The sequence below is a fragment of the Thamnophis elegans genome, chromosome 10, assembly GCF_009769535.1.
Source record: "Thamnophis elegans isolate rThaEle1 chromosome 10, rThaEle1.pri, whole genome shotgun sequence".
NCBI classification, from domain to species: Eukaryota; Metazoa; Chordata; class Lepidosauria; order Squamata; family Colubridae; genus Thamnophis; species Thamnophis elegans.
In genome coordinates this window covers 32498863-32521152 of record NC_045550.1, presented here as the reverse complement: position 1 = coordinate 32521152, position 22290 = coordinate 32498863, and the positions used below count along the sequence as shown (strand labels likewise).

Below are 22290 nucleotides of genomic sequence, written 5' to 3'. Positions count from 1 at the left end.
AAATTATTTCAGTAGTGTTAGATGACATATTCATGGCAAATTTGTTAAAAGCTTCATGTTCTCCCAAGGTTTTCTAATCTTTTGCAAACAGGAATCCTTGAAGCCCTCATATAAATTGCTTCATTTGCCAATAAGGATTCCCAAGTCATGTGGCTGGAAAAGTTAAAGTTGCCTTGGTGAGGTGCTTTGTTGATACAGATTGAAATCTTAATGTACATGATTGTTCTGCGAGTATACTATTGTCCGTGGATTTTTCCCTAGTCTGAGCTAAACTGTCTCTCAGCAATGGCTATTTGGAATATTGGAAGTCTTCTTATTTATGATATTAGTAATATTTGTCGAAAAGCATTAAGGGGCTAGAAGATTATTTACATGGTGTATTGGTTTCAGTTCCTTTTTCTTCCAAGTTGCTGCCCTGGTCATCAAGAGTTTATGGGGTTACACCCCTGAGGGGAAAATGCTCAGTAATTCTGGACCATTTCTGACATTTAACAGACACTTCAACATCTTTAATTATTGGCATAACCACTTTGTTTGTAGCCAGTAAGCATCACTGTTTTAATAACGGAGACTTTTCTTTCATCACTCAGTTTGTAAACAGTTTTCAGTAAGTGCTTGCAGATTTTTACAAAGAGAGAGCTGTTGCTTTCCAGGTTTGCTAAACCTGGATCTTACATGACCAAACCTGTTCATTGCCATCTCTCTGTCTCTTTCTCTTTCTCTTTCTCTTTCTCTTTCTCTCTCTCTCTATCTCTCTCTCTCTCTATCTCTATCTCTCTCTCTCTCTCTCTCTCTCTCTCTCTCTCTCTCTCTCAGATTCTACTCAACAAACTAATAGCTTCTATCAGGAGTTCAGGTGACATTGGTTGCTTTTTTATGCTAGCTTTGTTTTTTGAGCTATTGAAATATTTTGAAGCAAATATTTTGATCATAGATATTAGAATTAAAAGTGTGTTCATTTATGACAGCTGAAATTTGATTTGATGTCTGGTCAAGACTTTCTGAATATTAGGACAGTGGAACAGTTCTAGATTTAGTGATTTTCTGTTTTAGATGTTACTGACAGATTTATTAAAACTTCAAAATAGTTGAACTCAGAAAGGATGACTCCATTTTAAAACTAAATGTGCTTTCTTTTCCTTATAGGGAGTAGGAAAAAGGAAAAGAGAGACCTGAAATCTCTCCTCCATCAGATTTTGAACATACTATTCATGTTGGCTTGATGCAGTTACTGGGGAATTCACTGTAAGTATATTAAAACTTGTCTCTACGCAGTGTGCACTGGGATACTGCCAGTGTGAAATTAATGCTTAAAACATCTTACCTTTTTGTTACAAAAGTTTTTATATAGTTCCAGAACTAAAACATTTCAGTAATACTTCTTCCTCTTCTCCAAAGATTAGTCATGTACTCGGTACCTTTATGCAAGTAGAATATTCTAAGGAGCTTTATCGCTTGAGAAGATATGATATAATAAATTCTGTCCTTCAGTGTTAAAATATATGAATTTGTATTCCCCCCCTCTTTGCCCCTCCCCCCAGGGAATGCCGGAGCAGTGGGCTAGGCTGCTACAGACGTCAAACATCACAAAATTAGAACAGAAAAAAATCCCCAGGCTGATTAGATGTTTTGAAATTCTATGATTCTAAAGACACAGCAAAACAGAAATATTTGAGTTTTTCTGCTACAGGTATGTCTTTGGGCTAACTCATGGGGCACTTTAAACTCATTAGGTATAAATGAGGAAATCTATGTGTAACAGCTTTCTAGCATTTTGGAAATAATTAGGAAGTGAGTGTTTCAGAAAATGAACGTGGCGTATGTCTGCAATTTTTTAATTTAGCTGTATCTTTTGCCAGAACTGTGCAGCTGTTTTGGAGAGATGGTTTTAGTAATTGCATATGAATTATTACCCATTAAGAATTGGAAGGGCATTTGAGAAAGAAGAGACAATGCTGATGTGAGTTTGGTTTTATTTAAGTAGGGATCTCTGCCGTCTAAAAATTAAAGTTACTAGCTCCATGCATGTTTTAAGGATGAGTTAAGTCTATGATTAGAATTGTAATGACCTTAGACATCATCTAGACAAGTTTCCTGCTCAGTGTACATTCCACTATATGGTTTCACTGATTATCCAGGCTTTGAATATCTCCAGTGAAGGAGAACTCACTACTTCATGCTGCAACTTGTACGGTCAGGAAATGTCTTTAAAGATCTAACCTAAACCTTCTTTCTTGGAGTTTTAATCTATTAGTTCTGGTCTGATTCTGATTCTAGGGCAATAGAGAATAGTTTACTTTCTTTTTTTTGTGTAATAACTCCTCAGTTATTTGAAGACTGCTACCATACCTCTGTTCAGCCCTTTATTCTGTATGCTAAACATACTGAGATCTAACTTTTAGAAACAGTACATGATTTGCAGATCAAGTTCCCCCTTTCAATTAATGAAGGTACAACAGCCCAAAATGCACTCATTAAATATAAACTTGATTTGAAGGGACAATTAAGCTTTACTTTTTAATTGTGCATAAAATATTAAATACTTTTAATTCCCTTGGAGACCTAAAGGGAATAGTACTGGTATCCATGAAATGGAAACATATGAATTCCTGTTTGATTTCTTCAGGCAACAGTTTGCTAGATACTTGTTGTAATAGTGCAAGAGAGGAATATGAGTTTCATTCCTCATCTTTCATATGTTTTGCTTCTTTAGAAAATAGTTGGATCAAGTAGGGCTTTTTTTTTAACTGCAAGTTCATTATACTGGAATAAAACTAAAAGCTAGACTTGTCTCCTTATTTCAATTAGTTCAGAACTCTCTTTGGAACACGGTGTGTATCAACTCACTACATTTTATGGGTGTTGTCATTGCTACATTAATATTTTTTTTTGTTCACTTTTTTTTTCTAGATAAGGATGGATTTCTTTCAGGAGCAATAGCAGTAAGTACATTCACATTATATTTCCTTTCATGTCATGAAATCCTGTTGTTGTACAGTACTTTTAATGGGCTTCAGATATCTGTGTTTCAACCTATTCAGTTACCAGAAAGATAATTTCATCATTTTAATCAGAGGTTCAGTTCATCAGTAGTGCTTTCAAGATCATTTGAAGAGAAACTGTTTTTTATATGTTAAAGTTTCACAAATTAATTCAACTAAACCAAAAGAAAAGTGGGATCTCTTCTATAAGTTAATTTTTGTAGAGAGGTACGAATAGTGTTTTGCCTTGTTGTCTCATACAAAGGTCAATGGAATGGCAGAGAGACAAATAGGAAAAAGGAAAGATTATGTGGTTTCTTGATAAGTGGCAATATCAGCTTTCAGTATGATGACTTAAGTTCCTCTTTCAGATTCAGTTGCCATTCAGTTTTGGAGTTCAATTTCTATGGCAGCTTATATATGTAATAACCCCTTTGTTTATAAGTCCTTATTGGACATTAATTTTGATATATAGATTGCATAGTTTAGATATATGTATGTTGAGTTCTGTGTTTACTCTACCCAGGCATGAAATGTAACAATAATACTGTGCCTGCTTGGTTATAAACATTTAATATGGTAATAATAAATGAAATATTGCATTCTAATATAAAGGTAGTACTTGACTTACAACTATTCATTTATAAACCATTCAGAGTTATAGCAGAACTGAAAAATCTTACTTGTGTCCAGTTCTTACACTTAAGACCATGACATCGCCACAGGTCATGTGATCAGAATTCAGGCACTTGGCAAACTGCACATATATTTACAACAGTTGCAGAGTCCTGAGACCAAGTAATCACTATTTGTGATCTTCCCAGCCAGCTTCTGGCAAAGTTAATGGGGGAAGTTGGATTTGCTTAATGAGCTCATTATTCTTTTAACAACTGCTGTGATTCAGTTAACAACGGTGGCAAAAACCCATAAATTTGGACATGACTCAAAATTGTGATTATAAGTTGAAGACTACATGCAGTGTTTTCAACTATGTATACTTTTTATAATGAACTAATATTAAGTAGGCCTCATAAATAAGTAAATCTTGTATAGTTCAGTTTATTTATTTTCCACATTTTTTAAATCTCTAATTTATAGCTTAATGCTAAAAGGTCAGAGCCTTCAACAGCAGCTGAAGAGGAAGAGGAGGATGAAGTGGCTCCTCCAGTTATTGCTCCAAGACCAGATCATACAAAATCGGTGAGGTTTTATTTCATTTTCACTACTTAATGCATAGCAGAGCTTTTTGCAATTTTTCTGCAATCTGAGGAAGTATAGTTCAAATCTCTATTAAAACAAATGGTCTTGGTTGCTTAGATCTGTTGCTTTTAGCCACAATTCTTTTGTAATGCTATTGTTCACTGTGATATACAGTAGATAAATTATTAAGTACTTTATGGGAAAGGTTCATAATTAGTATTGATTAATTAGGCCTACTTCTTGGCATGTAGTTGCCATCTTAACAGGTCTGTTTCTGTTTTAAAACCAGTATTTTAGCTTCTGAAAAGTTCTTATCTCTCTTTGTCTCTTAGCAACTTAATTTTCTTCTGTTTTGGTCAGCACTCCCCATCTGAATTAGGTATCAGAAAAGTGATTTGATTTTACTTTGTTAGTGTATTTGGCTGCTAAGGGCAAAACATGACTTGAATAATTGCCTCCATATTTATAGAGGATGATAGACAGGCTACCTCAATTTACAACCATTTCTTTAATGACAATCCAGAGTTACAGCAGCCTTAGGAAAAGTGATTGTTAACCATCTTTGAAGTTATAACCATTGAATCATCCTCGTAGTAACATGATTGTAATTCAAGCATTTGACAATTGGCCCCATGTACAATGGTTGCAGTGTCTTGTAGTCATGTAATGTGATTTGTGACCTTCCCAGCCAGTTCCCGAAAAGCAAAGTCAGTTAGGGAAGTTGGAATTTGCTTAACAATCACGAGATTCACTTTAGGACAGCTGTAAAAATGATTGTAAAATCGGGTCCAGTCATTTAATGACTCATTTAATGACTTCATTGCTGAGTGACCAAAATTTCAGTCCCAGTTGTAAGTTGAGGACTACTATAGTAATGTTACAGTACACCAGATAATGCAGACCAATCCTCTTTATTCTCATAAAGATAAAGACATATTAGAATCAAGCTGAACTCATGGTCACTGTGTGGAAAAATCCATGCAGCTTTCTTTCAAACAGTGTAGAAGTGATTTGGTCTTCTGGGCTATTGTCAACTTCCTAGTTTGATGGTTGCCCTAGTTTTATCTTTCATATACGGTAGAATCATAGAGCACATTTAGAGACTAAATCTGTTTTGGATTAAATTACATGACCCTTTCTTGGGAAAAAAATTAAGGCTCCATTTTTATAATCATTATAGACCAAACTTAGTGTTAATCAGCAAATTCAATTAGTTACATTGCTATACAATGGTGGCTATAAATATATATGGCAGTTGAACTTGAAATAAATCAGATGTTAAAATACTACGAGATTACAACCTAATCTTGTTTGTTAAGGTTTATACACGATCAGTAATAGATCCCATTCCAGCACCATCTGGCGATCTAAGTGACAATGCTAAATTAGCTGATAAACAGAAAAAGAAAAACAAGATGACAGATGAAGAGATCACAGAAAGATTACGTAAGTAGGAATTTGATAGTCATAAAAATAAGACATTAATTATCTCAAAACCATATATGCTGCATAGTATTTATGAGTCTGATTTATTCCTAGTAACCACATGAATGCATCCATGTAATTTTCTGGGCAATTTTTTGGCCCTGCTTCTTCTGGGATGTTATTTTAGATACCCCAGACAGTACTTAGTTTTTTTGAGATCAAACAACAGATTTTGTGACAACAATAAACTTCATTTGTGAAAATGGTTATTTCCTTAGCATAGACGTTTCCCTTCATTGTCAATTGTATTGTGAATAAAATCTATTTTCTGAATGTTGCATATTTTCTTAAAAATATATTTGTAAAACCATACAATCCAGGCAGTGTTTGAATTGGGGGCTGCACTGGACTCCATAAAACTTGCTAAACAATGTAAAGTAGGCAGTGCAGTATGTCTTTGCTTTTGCATATTGAAATAAGAGCTTTTTTCCTTAATCCATCTCCTGACAATCTGGTTTCAGAACTTCATTATTAAAAATGGCAAGTTGATAATCTTAATTAAAGTTACTTGGTACTGTGGAATTTTATTACCTTCATTTCCCAGTGACTACCCATCCTCCCAAGATAATTTTTCTCAGTGAAATTAACAATGGAAAAATTGCGATCTGTTTTCTGAGATACAGTTGTTCATTAAATGAGATAAGAAATGACTTTCTAATGTTTTGCAGAAAAATATGTGAGACTGCAGATGATTTGTAGGTTGTCTGCATACTTTATACAGGATGAATTCAATAACCACTGTATTGAGAAAGCAGAATTAGTGCTATTAAAGGAAGTTGTCCTGTCTTTGAATTACCTTTGTGTTCTAGAGATAAAGAGCTGCATTGGTACAATTTAGAAATAGTGTTTTATATGAAACAGGAATGTTGATAGAAATATATCCTTCCTCTTTTCATTAAACATAGAAATGTTGAATACAAAGCAATATAAGAGAAAATATTGACTTCTAATGACAAGTCACTATTGTTTGTGTTACTGCTTTGGATCTGATACTATCTTTTTTTAGTTTATTATAGTGTTATAATTTCCTTTTAGGAACAATTGTTAGTATAGGAGATCCCAAGAAAAAATATACCAGATATGAAAAAATAGGACAGGGGTAAGTATTCCTAACTAACCTATGCATAATTAATTAAATTAAATGTTGTTATTTTAGCATACATATGTGTTGGTATGAGTGTATATCAGCATATAAATCAAACCATACATTCAACAAAATATACTGTATTTTTCAGCATATAACCTTTTCCCCTCAAAAAAGAGGTTGAAAATCTGACTGCATCTTATACACTGAATACTTTTTGCCTCCCAAAACTCCACCCCCTTCACCAAAATGGTGATGCACAGCTTTTAGGAGGCTTTCAGAAAGCTCCTGGGGGCTGGGGAGGGCAGAAATGAGTTTTTGCCTCCCCTCGTCGTCCCCCCCCAACACTCTAGAAGCCTCCTAAAGGCTATTCATGCCCCCCTTTTCCGCCAAAAACGGGCCATTTGGGGGTGTGTGTTGCAGAGTGCATTATTTTTTTAATTTGCCTCTTCAAAACATTAGTGCATCTTATACTTCGAAAAATATGGTAAACCATAAAACAATTATTAGTGTGCTGTACTATTTACAATATATGTAATGAAAACGAATCTGTGACCATGAATTCCAAGCATGAGCTTTTTCTCCCTCTGTGGAAGAGAATAGAGTTTATTCTAAGCCCAAATATGCAGGCTATACATTTGTCCAGATGGTTTTATTATTTCTTTCTTTTGTAAATGAAAGATTGAGTTTTTTCTGTTATTTTGTGTACCTATTGATCTTATTGTCTGTTAGTTTATGATTTATCCCACTCCATTTGTCTTTAAAATACAATGATATTCTCCAGGAAATACAAAGCTTTGCTGTTCATGCACATGCATGTTAAATACCTGAAATGTTACAACTAATTGCAAATTGGTTTTCTTAGGGCTTCTGGTACCGTTTTCATTGCAGTAGATGTTGCGACAGGACAGGAGGTAAGAACAGATTCAAAGTTGATACTCATTTGGATATGCTGTGGAACGTATTGGTGAAAATTTATAAAATACAATGAAATTTAAGAAGATAAACTGGGATCTACTAATAAATTTCTGTCTTGTTTAGAATAGCTAAGGAAGACTCTCCAGTTCTGTTTCAGCCACAATAATTAGGAGTAAATTATATCGCATAAAATTATTGAATCTTAATAATTATGAGAGGGATTTAGATCATCAGGGTTCATAGCTCATGAAAAAAAGTTGATAACTACCATAGCTGCGACTCGTGAATATCAAGGTTCTATTAAAACTATTTTTTGTTCTAACATTTTATTTTCCTGCAGCTCGGCGGGAGGGGCTACAACAGGATTAAGTCACAGCCTGATAGGTCCAGAGACTGAGTGAATTTTCTTAAAGTCACCATCCTTCCCTATTGGCTCCCAGTTTCCTCTCAGTTTCCTGATCCAAGCACTTGTTTTTGGCTCCTTGAGATACTAATAATTGCTGTTTTAATTCGATTAATTGGATACTCTAAATTTCTAAATTATCAGACTGCCGGCCATCGAGTCTGCTAGTCAGTCTCATAAGAAGGCAGGGCTCCCGGTCGTTGCCTCTGGGCTGAAGGGGTTTGTCCAACTCCTGGGTGTGCAGGGGTGACGAGCTCCCATTCGCAGCTGAGATTCCTAGAGGCTTTAGGCGACGAGATAGATAAGACGACGGAACGAGCCAAGTTGCCGGGATTATCCCAGACGTGCCCTAATGCCGCCGCACCTTAACAGCTTGCTGCGGCGGAGGAAATTGGGTGCGTCATTCTAGCCTCGCCGAACGTGACTCCTAAGAGCGCTTCGGAAGCCTATACAGTAACACGGCCAAAGCACGTTGGAGCAGCGCTAATAATTGACTTGCCAGAAGGCTTCCGCCTCAGAGTCAACTTACTGGGCGACCTCTATCTCTTTTCGCCACGAGGTGCGGCAGCCATTTTGGAGCAACCTCGTGGCGCCAACCTCCGCACGGGCAAGGCCTACATCGTGAGCAGTCTCTGAGGCGGCAAGAGCCCTTCTGACCGGCAGCACGATCGCATATCGAGGCCGAAAGGGCTCTGGTTCAACTTCCAAGCAGACCAGCCACGTGAGTGAGGCATGGTCTCTACAAAGCATCGGGGCAGTGCAGGCCCCTGAAGGGAGCAATGGGGTGGAGAGAGAGGAAGGCCAGGCCAGGTTGAAGCCTAGAGTGACGACTTCTAAGCCGTCTGCGAATCAGCGTCCCTGTAGAGCCACAGTGAGAGATGAGCTCCGCAGACAGAAGGCTTTGGAGTAGAGAGTGGCCTGAGAAACTATCTCACCATGTTCGACCCACTTCTCCAGACAGATCCAGGTCTCCGGTGAGGCCCATTCCTCCCCCCTCTCCCTTTCTTCCTAGAGGTTTCAGTCCTTCATCCCCTTCCGTCTCCCCAGTCAGACGTGGCAGGCAGGTGACCTCCCCTTCCCCCCCTATTTCCCCAAGATCCTTTAGGGATGGGGGTGGTGAGCCTTCAGATAGGGGATCTGGGGATTATCTACCTCCCTTCCTCCTAGCCCCACAAGGTCTGTCTGCCGTGCGTCCCTCAGAGGAGGACCTGGAGGATTTAGACCTCCTACCTGAGAGCATCAGGAGGCTTATCGCCTGAGCAATCTCTAGAGGCATCACATCAGGGTTAGTCGAAAGGGACCAGTCATCCTGAAGAGCATCTAGATCCTTCTCTGATAATAGACGCCACAGGTCTCCTTCCCTGGCCCGGGGCCTAGGCCAGGCCAGGCCAGAGCTCATTCCCCATCGGTGTCAGTGAGGCCTCTGCATTGGGGGAGGGTGCTCATCCAGAATTAGGCTTCTGAGATGGCGAGGAGGCTATCCCTCCAGATTCTCAGGCCTTCCTAGGCCTCTTTACAGCTCCAGCCTTCAAGCCTCTATTAGGCAAGGCCAAGAAGACTACTCAGATTGGCACTGGGGTCCCGCCAGTCTCTCAACAGAGGGACCCTAACCTCGCTATGTTTATTAATCCAAATTCAGATAAGGAGGAGGTTCCAGCTCCCCCTTTTCCTGGAGGTAGTTCAGAACCAATGGTCCCAGCCATCTTCCTTGCCCAATCCAGGAAGCAAGACGGCCGCTTCTACAATATGGAGCAGGCATTTTCTAAGGCCCTTCAGTTACCGACCGTAGATCCTCCCATTCCACTCCTGGCCAGTTACCGACTGTAGATCCTCCCATTCCACTCCTGGCCAGCGCCTCCAATGTTGTCTCCGGTGATGTAGCAGACAAACTTAAGCCCGAGGATAAGCGAGCGGAACTCACCTTATGCAAAAATTTTACAGCTTCCACCTGGGCGATTAAGTTAGTGGCCGCTGCTTCCTAGTTTAACTGGACAACGGTCATGTGGCTGCGCCAGTTGCAGGATCGCATCCCAATCCAAGATGAACGGGTCCATTAGGACCTGGCAAAAATTATTGTGGCCACCCAGTTTTCGGCAGGTGCCACACTAGATTCCATCAAGTTTGCATCCAGAGCATTAGCTACTTCTGTCACTTCGAAACGCCTCTTGTGGCTTCGCAATTGGCAAATGGAGAACAAGTCCAAGCGGGGGTTGGCTGCCGCTCCTTTTACCGGTCCGAACCTTTTTTGGGGACTCACCTGAACCAATCCTTGTGGAAAACAAGGATAAGAAGAAGGTTCTCCCTTCTAATTCCAAGAAGCAGGATGCTCGTTCCTCTTCTTACAGGAGACCTTCGTACCGGCCCTCTGAGCCCGACTTCAGACAGCAACGCTATGCCCCCTACAGATATGACAGGCAGGGCCAGCAACCTTTCTACCAGGATAGGGTTAGATTTCTGGGACAGTCCAAGTGCCCCTTTTGAGGGGGTAGGGGTAGCCACCCTTTCTGCAGAGGGAAATTACTCCAATCCGAGTTAACCCATAGGTGGCCGCCTGGCATCCTTCGCGGATCAGTGGGATCAGATAACATCCGACGCTTGGGTCAGATCCATGATCAGGTACGGCCTCCGATTATCTATCTATCCTGGGAATTTGACGAGGTGACTTCATGGCCTCCATAGACTTGACGGAGGCATACCTTCACATTCCCATACTGCCAGCTTACTGCAGATTCCTCCGCTTCTCCCACAAGGGACGTCACTTCCAGTACAGGGTACTTCCATTCGGTCTAGCCTCCGCTCCATTCACGTTCACAAAGATTCTAGCAGCTCAGGCGGCTCACCTACGATCCCATCCATTGAGACTCCACTGTTATCTGGACAACGTGCTCCTTCTGGCCCATTCCCACACTCAAGCGATACATGACGTGCAGCTGACCATTCGAACTCTCCATTCCCTGGGGTTCTCAGTCAACTTTCCAAAATGCCACCTTTCTCCCTCGACAAGAATCCAACATCTAGGAACAGTGATAGACTCTGTAGCAGGACTTGTTTGACACTCTCAGGAACGAGACTATAGTCTCCAGTCCATGATGCGACAGGTCCATGCAAGTCGGTCAGTTTCCATCCTGACCTTTTCCCGCCTCCTGGGCAAGATGGTGTCGTGCATAGGAATAGTTCCCTGGGCATGGCTCCACTCTCGGACACTGCAGTGGTTGTTCATCCCCTACCAACGTCATCCCATGAGCAATTCCTTACATCTGATCAGATTGCCCCCAGACCTCCGCTGGTCCCTGAGGTGGTGGTTATTTCCGGCATTACTTCACAGTTCCAACATCTGGGAACCGGATCGCATTACCATCACCACAGACACAAGCCTTTATGGCTGGGAGGCCCTGATGGACTCCAGAATTGCACAGGGTCATTGGACAAAACCGGACCTTCACCATAATATCAATTGGCTGGAGCTGAAGGCAGCTCGCCTGGCTCTCTTGTGTTTCCGGTCATCCATTGCCACCCAACATGTCCTCCTCTTAACAGACAACGTGGCCACGAAGGCACACATAAATCGACAAGGGGGGACCCATTCCAGATGTCTCTGGCTGGAGGCTCAGAGCTCGGCCTCTGAGCAGAAAGGAACCTGGCCTCAATTTCTTCAGACCACATCTCGGGCATTGCCAATCATCAGGCCGACTGGCTGAGTTGGGCAACAGTCGATGGGGGAGCGGTAACTGCTTCCGGAACTTTTCCATGAGATTTGCCAAGCTTCGGCGCCCGCTGGTGGATCTGTTCGCGAGTCTGAGCAATGCACAACTGTCCTAATTCTTCTCCCACTTCCCAGCACGCAATGTGGAGGGGACGGACGCACTTAGAAGCCCTTGGACTCCTTTATGCCTCCCCCCCTTCTCCTGATCCAAGGGACCCTGAGGAAAGTAATATTAGAGAGGGCACATATCATCTTAGTAGCCCTGTATTGGCCATGGCGGCCTTGGTTTGCAGACCTCCTGCTGCTGTCCATTTCTCCCCCATGGAGAATTCCCCACGAGGAGATCGCCCTGTGCCAGGGGGTCCTAATGCATCTGGAGCCCCAGTGGCTCCAACTGACCTCCTGGGACTTGAGCGGCGCCTCCTAAGGGGGGCTCACCTCTTGGCTAAGGTTATTTCCACAATCGAAGCGGCCACACAGATATATAATTCCACGTGGTCAGCGTTCGCCTCCTGGTGCGAGAGACTTCGTCTCTCCTCTCTCCATACGTCCGTTGCCCAGGTCCTAGAGTTTTTCCAACACGGCCTGGATCTCGGCCTTTCCAATAGCACCCTACGTAGGCAGGTGGCGGCCCTCTCCTCCGTCCTGGCAGGGGATGGTCGTTTTTCCTTGTCCCAGTTTCCCTTAGTTAAGCGGTTCCTTAAAGGGGCGGCGAACTTGCGTCTACTCCTCGTACATCGTTTTCCAACATGGGACCTTTCTACCGTACTCAGGACCCTCATGGGCACCCCTTTAGAGCCTCTGAGGACAATTCATCTCAGATTCCTCACTTTGAAAGTAGTTTTTCTCGTCACAGTCACCTCGACGCATATCAGAGTTGGGAGCTTTGTCATCCAGGGACGACCTTTGCCAATTCCACTAGGACAGGGTCGTCCTTAGATTAGACCCTACCTTCATCCCGAAGGTCAAGACTCTGTTTCATAGATCACAGGAAATCATATTTCCCAATTTCTGCCCATCTCCTTCTCACGAGAGGGAGCACCTAAGGCACCAGCTGGATGTACGACGCGCCTTGCGTATCTACCTTAGGTGGACATCCCCTTTCCACCAGTCAGAGGCTCTCTTTCTATCCTTTCAGCCCAGCACACTGGGTGCTAGGATTTCATCTGCCACCATTGGTAGGTGGTTGAGACAAGCCATCAGTGAGGCCTACTTTGTCTCGGGTAAGGCTTCTCTCCAAGGGATCACGGCCCATTCCACCCGCAGTGCCGCTACCACGGCCATGTGGGCCACTAGGGCCTCTCTGGACGACATTTGTAGGGCGGCCACCTGGGCCTCCCTGACACCCTTTATTCGACACTGCCATTTGGACCGTTTCGCCTTGGCGGACGCGTCTTTTGGGCGTCATGTCCTTCAGCAGGTGGTGACCTCCCCTTCCCCGCGGTCTTCATCCCACCCAGGGGCTTAGCTTGGGTATGTCCCTGTTGTAGCCTCTCCCGCCGAGCTGCAGGAAAAAGAACATTGGTCCTTACCTGAACGTTTTTTTTCTGCAGCAAAGGCAGGAGGGACTACATCCCGCACTAGGCAGTGCAGATAAGCCCGGCGAGGGCGGTTGGGGGGGGGATGTGTGTGTGGTCTGTATGTGTTTCCGGTTATTGCCTTACATAAGATTACAGCTCTTCCATACGACTTTGAGGAAACTGGGAGCCAATAGGGAAGAATGGTGACTTTATGAAAATTTCCTCAGTCTCTGGACCAATCATGCTGTGACTTAACCCTGTTGTAGCCCCTTCCGCCTTTGCTGCAGAAAATAAATGTTCAGGTAAGGACCAATGTTCTATCTCATTGTAGTTTGATTTGTTATCTAGAATCAAGGCCACAAATGTTGACTTCAAGATGTGAAGTTTATGTATTTTATCAAGAACAAGGACATACCCCTTTCTGTTACTAATTATTTATTTTGGTTGTATTTATATGTCTATAAGGGGTGTAATTTTCAGTTTATTCAGTCTGTCCTCACGATGGAACCAAATGGTATTTAACTTGGTCTAGATTTTTTTCCATTAACTTAACTTAAACATGCAGAAACCATAGATTGTGTACAAATTACCTCTATTTGAATATCAGCTTCTGATTTCTTTCTTTATTTTTCAGGTTGCTATAAAACAAATAAATCTACAGAAACAACCCAAAAAGGAGTTGATTATCAATGAAATTTTGGTAATGAAAGAGCTGAAGAACCCAAACATAGTCAATTTTCTAGACAGGTAACTAAGTACAACATGTAGCTGATGGAAAGTTAAGTTTAAGCCAGAATCAAAACTCAAAAGCTTTGGCCATGTCTTATTTTGTCTGTTTTTGCATTCTTAAAATACCAATATGTTATGTGTCTTAAAGAAATTATAAGCATACATAAAAATTAGTACATAACTTTGTAATTCCAAATAAGAAACATTTTATTATGAGTTGTTAGTACCATTTAGAATTATACTTGTATTTTAAAATAAGTCACTAAAGGCCAACAATTTTTGATAATACTATTGAAGATTTTCATGCAGCAATCATTACTTACTTTCTAGAAATGGCTATTATTACTACTTATTAATACAATATAATTATTTGTGTCCTATATTTTAGGATCAGAGTTCTTCTAAACTTGGTTACAAAGAATATAGCCCATTGCAAAAAACAATATAATAAATGTTTTAAATTATAATCTTCCTGGGCTGTTGGTGGTAATGATTAGTGGACAGGGAAGAATTCAGCTGAGCACACTTTTGTGGTGATTCTTATGTGCCTTCATTTCTGTCATTTTCTTTGATAGCTTTTATGTATAAGAATTACTTAATAATAATAAAATGTGAGTATATATGCAAGAGGATTAACACTAGATATGTGACTGATAATCAGGTAACAGCTGAATGATCTGGGTAGTTAACTGCCTTGACAAAAGTTACTGTGAGGGTTGAAGTTACCAAGACGTAGTAAAAATATCTGAGATCAGACAAGATCATCTTCAAAAGATGATGTGGTGCCTTCCACATTAATAGCTAGGAAACATTAAGAAATCTGTTATGATGTGAGAGAAGGACCCAAGATACTTATTGACTGACTAATTAACTGACAAATAGATAGATAATATCATGATACGTATACTTCTTTCTCTCACACTGGATGCCAGAAACTAACAGTAGAAGAGTCATTCTGGAAAGCAAACACAAAAATAGTCCATATGCTGCTAGACTGTGTCCATATGATAAAAGTATATTGCCCTATTTTACTATACTTTTATGCGGATATTAAAATTCTCCCTTATCTGAAACCTCCTCTATACAAAAACACTTTTTTGGATTAAAGGGGCTTCTATTTCCTTAGATTGCTGAACTTTGCATGTCAACAAGATAAGATCCAAGATGATTAACTGCCACATTCTTTAATATAGTGCAACTTGGCTAATCCTTGAATAACTCTGAATTACACACAAACATGTCTGTCTTAGAATTTTATTTCCACATTTTAGTTTTAAACAAATGACACTCTGTTTCTTAGCTCTAGAGGCATAATTTATACTGGTATTAGTGGTAATAATATTCTGTAAAGGTAAATCCTTTACCTTTGTATCTAACTTTCCCCTTTTGTTTTCAAGCAATTCGTTAATTGTTTTGTTCTATACTGGTCTTTTGACTGAAATGTATTTATTTATTTAATTTGTGTAATTTGCATCCTACCTTTATTATTTTTACAAATGACTCAAGTCAGCAAATGTATCCAACAAACCTTCCCCCTCCTATTTTCCCAGATGAGATGAATTGGGCTGAGAGAGAATGACTGGCTCCAAGTCACCCATCTGGCTTTCATGGCTAAGGCAGGACTTGAACTTGCAGTCTCCTGCTTTCTAGTCTGGTGCCTTAGCCATTAGACCAGTCTGGGTCTCTCAAAGTGAACTTTGAATTGTACAATAAAACAATCAAGGTAATTTCTTGCATAGATAACTTGCTTTTATTGTAGACACAAGAAACCTTAATTTTAAAAAAAAGCTCCTTAAAGATGATACCGTATATACTCGAGTATAAGCCGACCCGAATATAAGCCGAGGCACCTAATTTTACCACAAAAAACTGGAAAAGTTATTGACTCGAGTATAAGCCTAGGGTGGGAAATGCAGCAGCTACCGGTAAATTTCAAAAATAAAAATAGATACCAATAATGTTTTTGAATATTTATTTCAAAGAAAAACAGTAAACTAGCGGTGTATTCAATGAAATACTTCACTCACCTCATGATGCTGATGTCCCGCTGTGATGATGATGTCCCGTGCAGCCGCGGGAGCGATGTCCCGCCTCCTATGACACACAGCACAGTGATTCCTATCATTGGATCACTGTACCAGAGGAGGTGGGACATCGCTATGTGGCTGCTTGCCATAACAAGGAGGAGGTGGGACATTGTTGCAGAGCGGCAGGAGGGGGAGGAAGGGGAATCGTAAGACAGCCCTGCATTACATTAGAACGTGAGGAGGGGGGATGGTGCGGTGCGCGCTGCGCGGCAAACTGACACAGAAGGAGGGGAAACTCACAGGGGCACCGGGCCATTCACGAGTGTCACCCAGCGGCATGGCCCCACCCCTTTTTCTCCTCCATTTCGGGCAAATTTTTCACTGACTCGAGTATAAGCCGAGGCGGCTTTTTTCAGCCCAAAAAGTGGGCTGAAAAACTAGGCTTATACTTGAGTATATACAGTAGGTAGATTCTAGCTGTAGACAGGTTCTTGCTCCTTTTGTCAGTGTTGAACTGCAAGATGTACCCTTTTCATACATGGATATGTTGTCATGATGCACAAACAGAAAGGGTGGAACTTGCATTGTGTGGGTGTAATCATGTGTTTGTCATTCTCTTTACCACCTTCTCCATTCTCAAGGATGGTGTTGATTCCAGTAATCTAGCCCATTCTGTGTATCAGACCCAGGATTTATATGTTGCATCTTTTTCTCCACCTTTATGTGATAATGCACTTTTTGTTGATTTTCCCCCAACCAAGGATAGATAAATGCCCTGTCTGGTCTAGTGCAGATTCAGCTCTGATAGTCATGGGAGAAGATGGCCAAAGGAAGAGAATACTGCTACGTAGTTATAAAAAAGCATTCCAATACCTAATCTCCCATATTTAATTCTTTTGTTTTATTGCTATTTTAAGTGTTTACAAACTTGCAACTTGTGACATATGATGAAAAGTGCTCATAACACAAAAATAATAAAAAATAATCATAGCAAATAATTAAATTACCTTAAAATGGGAGCATGTAAGCAATTATGCATTGCCCCAGAAAAGCTTCACTTATTTTCAAAGACCAATAGTATCATACCTAGCTTAATTTCTGGTTGAAACTATTCTACAAGCACTGGGCCATAATGGAAAGTATGTATTGCTCCTAGCTTTGGCTCTTAGTTTCCTAGTAGTGGGGGGATCTTCAGCAGTGTTTTCCAAGTTGCTTATTTTAGACAGGACTATTGTGGTTGAAGGAGGCAAGCCCTCATGTCTCTATGCTAAGCCAAAAGGACTTTTATAGGTTAAAACTAGCATGTTAAACTGTATTCAGAAGCCAATTGGTAACTAATTCAAGGCTTGCACAATATATAATTCTGGTACTAATAAATTTGTATTGTATATTTACTTTAGCTTCTTTTCCCAATCTAATTTCAAACAGTTGTTTCATTGTGTGAAAATTTAATGTTGATTTTCTGTCTTCAGTTATCTGGTTGGAGATGAACTTTTTGTTGTAATGGAGTATCTGGCTGGTGGATCCCTTACTGATGTAGTTACAGAGACTTGTATGGATGAGGCACAGATTGCTGCTGTCTGCAGAGAGGTGGGTGATTAAGGGAAGGAATAGATTTAATTACAACTTTGGGAGATGTCAATTATATGATGGATATTGATTGATTGATTTCCTGAATGTAAATAGCACTTAGACTTATATACGGTTTCATAGTGCTTTACAGCCCTCTCTAAGTGGTTTACAGAGTCAGCACATTGTCCCCAAAAATTTGGGTCCCCATTTTACCGAGCGCAGAAGGATGGAAGGTTGTGTCAACCTTGAGCCTGATGAGATTCGAACTACCAAATTGCAGTCAGCTGGTAGTCAGCAGAAGTAGCCTGCAGTACTGCATTCTAACCATGGCTCATGCCGAGGAAACATATCTTGGATAAAAAATAATTTCTGAATCTAGAAATTCTAGCTATAAACTCCATGTTAATGGGAATAAATAATAGTGTGAATTAGCCTCTTGGAGCCAAATTTGCATTAAAGTTGTTTATTCATGCTACACAGAGGTCTGAACCGTCTTTACCTATGATACTGGTTGAATATATAGGAAATATTTGACTAAAAATATAAATAGGAAAGAAAAACTTGATAAATATTCTTTCCATATTTTCACCTAATTTATTAATAAACATGTTAATAATTAGAAAGCCAGGAACTGAACCATTTGGTAGCACTTTAGTAGCACACCAACAAAGAATTTTTTAAACTAGCTACGTAATTTAAGTGTCTTATTTAACTAGCACACATTGACCAGAATGTCATGGGGGTACTTTGTCAAATTGTTTGCTAAAAGGAAGAGTTATTATCTCTAGAACTCTCCCAAAATTTAGTTAGAAAGTTACTTCATTTAAAAAATGAGGAAAGGTTATGGTAATCTGGCAAGATTATTAAGTACAAATTCATACTACTGGTAATTATTGCTTCTTATTCAAGGTGCTCACAGTTTGCTCTTTTTATGAACTGCTTGGGGAATCTTACAATTTTAATAATATACAACTCATTTGCCCTTAGAGTATTAAACTATTTATAGAAAATAGATACTCCATGACTGTGTTTCTGGCAATCTCAAACTTCATTCTTGCTTCTTCATTCTGCTGTTCACAATTGCCTAATGAAATCTACTGTTTTGGAGAAGATTGAGTCAAATCAAGAGTTGAATTGCTCTTTTTTCACCTGTTAGCATTTCACCATCTTTATTGAGCAGGCATCCTCACATCTTTTCCATAATTCTCACTTAACAACAGTAATTGGAACCAGAATTTTGGTTGCTAAACAATGTGGTTGTAAAGCGTAATATCATGGGACCACATTGCTTAGTGACGTGGCAGTTCTAACAAGTTCCAGCTGCTATTGTTAAGTGAATTCCATGCTGCCTGTTATTAAACACAATGTTATCTGGTCATTTGCAACCTCCTGCCAGATATTCCATTGACTGTGCTTGTTAGAAGCTAGCACTGGAGGTCGCATAGGTATTGATCACATGATGGTGGGACTCTGCAACATTGTAGACGTGAATTAGTGAGTGTCTGGATTGTGATTGCATGATTGCATTTGATGCTGCAACTGTCATAAACGCACTTTGTAACTATCACTTGTTCAGTGCCATGCATTGTATAGCATAGCTAAATTCAGTCATTTCAACTTTTTAGTAAATGTGGATGTTTTTAAGATGTGTAATTTCTCCTTTAGAACAAATTGTGTCCTTTAGTATATTCTAGTTATAAATTATTCCAAGTCTTTACAAACTCCATTCAAACATTTAATAGTTTTATACTATTAAATATAATATAATAGTATTATATGGATAATATAAATCTTAAAATTGGAGGAAAGTATTTCACTATAGAAAAGAAGCAACTGAATGGCAATATATTGCTTATCAGTTTTCATAATTGACAATTCATGTAATAGATTTCATATGTGGATACGCAGGTATGTGCACTCAGTGCAGTACAAAATTCTTCTGAAATATTTATTTCTCTCTTTGAGTCTGGAAGTCTTTTTTAATGAAAATTAATGATTGTTAGGTTAAAGATTTGCTTTGTTGCAAAATGAATTAGGAAGATGAATCAGAGTATTTAAATTAAATACTATGCATGAAGAATGACATAACTGATCTCCATATGCATAGACAGTAAATTTAGATGAAGAAATGTGTATGGTAGAATATAAATAGAACCATAAACATTCAACCATCATGGTTGAATAAATATGTAGATAAATTCTTAGACAGAAAGTACTTCTGTGATTAACTAAAATTTATTTAAAACAAATATAATTTTAAATGATATATCAAATGGACTAAGATAATTACTAATGTTATGCAATTAATATATAACATTGATAAAAGATTGATCATATCATACAAAATACATTGAGATTTTATGGTATGGAAAAGAATATAAATCTTCGAACTTTGTGTCAAAATTTCACTTTTATTGCTATTTGTAAATGCTAAAAAAAGAAGAAAAATGAAAAAATATTATAGACAAGTATTTGGTTTCTGACGTACATTTTTATGCTCCAACTAATTTATAGTATTTATGGTGTCTAAAAGGCATATGTTATTATATATTTATACAGTATTCTAAATGTTTGTATTTCCTCTGCTGCATGATATATATTACATAGGGAAGCCATTCCTGCTTAAATTTAGTTAAACTTCTGTAATGTATATATTGTATTAATTTTGCCATTTTTGCATATTCTCTGTTTAAGTTTCAAATAAAATACTGTGTTTTTATTTATATGTTCTGGGATAATATCTAGCAAAAAATTATTGTTTCATTTCAAATTTAATTTCTAAGATATTATCTAAGAATTTTTTTCTTTGCTTAAGTAAATGTGAAATACTCTGGGGGATACAGGTAATCTTCGATTAATGACTGCACTGTTTAGCAACCTTTGAAGTTCCAACCATTGCAGTCTCCCCATGGTCATGTGATTGCATTTATGATCATTGCAACATTTGCAAGCTTCACAGTTGGCTTCTGACAAGCAAAGCAAATGGGAAAGCTGGCAGTAAAATTGGAAGTTGCAGTGACATCTCAGTGAATATGTGTAATTCCTTTAATGTAACTACTATAAGTCTGATGTGATTGTGTGATATTTCACTTAATGGCCGTTTTACTTAGCAATGAAGTTCCCAGTGTCAATTATGTTCTTTAAGTGAGGACAACCTGTACTTAAATCTAATTTAGCTATTGAGGTAACTCAATTAGCCAAATATAAATTTTGAATTTGTTTAGACAATAAACCTTTCAATTATCTTCATGCAGTGTTTGCAGGCACTTGAATTTCTACATGCCAACCAGGTGATTCACAGAGATATTAAAAGTGACAATGTGCTTTTGGGAATGGATGGTTCAGTTAAGCTGAGTAAGTACATGATAGCTGCAGCATTCACATTATAAAAGTAATATTAAACTGCATATCACCATTAAGTTTTCATTTTTAAGCCAGTAGGTGGCAACCTTGATTAGACTAACAATGAAATTATTCAACCACCCAATGTCCTCTGGACATTTCCCTCCCTTCCTATTTTAAGATGTCACCCAATGCTTCAAAAATAAGAAAGTACAAAGCTGAACAGGTTTTGTGTTCAGCACAGTCATTTTAACAAATGCATTGCAATATTAATAAGCAAAAGTAGTAATTAAAACCTATCAGTCTTATTTTTATAAAATAAGAATAAAAAAAGAAATTTAAATTGAAGAGAGAAGTTTTAACAGTAACAGAGTTGGAAGGGACCTTGGAGGTCGTCTAGTCCAACCCCCTGCTCATGCAGGAGACCTAAACTAGGGATTCAAGCCACCTACCTTTCTGATTAGCAAGCTCATCTGTTGTTGTGGTTATGGATGGTGTGTTTTTAATGATAAGAATTCTGAACATTTTTAGTATTTTATATTGATGCATCTGACACAAAACCTGTAGTCCAATCAATTGTAGTGCTGTGTGAAAGATAAACTGCAGGTACATATTGCAGTTATAAAACTTAGAATTTGTACTATCCCTTCTGTTTGCATGCATTTTTAAAATAAATATTAATGGACTAAAGTTGGTTATATGATTGAAGTATGCAGAGTTTATGCTTTCTATGCTGGCTTTTTTTTTTTTAGGAATTTTTCAGGGACCATACTATTCCATTTAATTAATCAAAATTTGCTTTCATTCTATTTTATAGCTGATGTATAGATTAAGTCATGATTAAAACAGACATACACCCAAACACGGATGAACAAAAAATAATATATTATTTTGGAATATGTATTGCTTATTAACATTGTCACTACTTTTATAGTTTCTAACACTTTTATGATGTTCCTTCTCAATTGCATAAGAATCCGTCCTTTTCAATTTGCATCTGAAACATAATGTTATAATGTTCTTTTTTCCTATGGATAAATCAAATAGCTTGATCAAATCTGCTTGGCAAGAATAATGTACTTTTTTGGAAATTTCTTTCAAAATTTGTCTATTTCGGGACTTAAATGTGATATGTGAAACATTAGGAACATTTTTAATTAATAGTGGGTGCTTATAAACTAATAGCTTGATCAAATCTACTTGGCAAGAATAACATACTTATTTTTTTGAAATTTCTTTTGAAATTTGCCTATTTCCTGTCTTAGTCACTGAACTATTTTAATATTGGTATATAGTTTTTAAATATGGGTGCTTAAATGTGAAGTG

At 38.8% G+C, this 22290-nt stretch overlaps 1 protein-coding gene across 1 annotated transcript in view; it reads left to right on the top strand.

Annotated features, from left to right (window-relative positions):
* Nucleotides 1-22290, top strand: part of PAK2 (p21 (RAC1) activated kinase 2) — a 43016-nt gene that overhangs the window by 15035 nt on the left and 5691 nt on the right. The window contains 13 exon segments of the mRNA XM_032225116.1: nucleotides 1147-1161; nucleotides 1164-1217; nucleotides 1220-1245; nucleotides 1542-1618; nucleotides 1620-1690; nucleotides 2911-2942; nucleotides 4080-4181; nucleotides 5501-5627; nucleotides 6702-6765; nucleotides 7616-7664; nucleotides 13929-14041; nucleotides 17523-17640; nucleotides 20877-20976. Of these exon segments, the coding sequence (XP_032081007.1) occupies nucleotides 1147-1161; nucleotides 1164-1217; nucleotides 1220-1245; nucleotides 1542-1618; nucleotides 1620-1690; nucleotides 2911-2942; nucleotides 4080-4181; nucleotides 5501-5627; nucleotides 6702-6765; nucleotides 7616-7664; nucleotides 13929-14041; nucleotides 17523-17640; nucleotides 20877-20976 (948 nt within the window).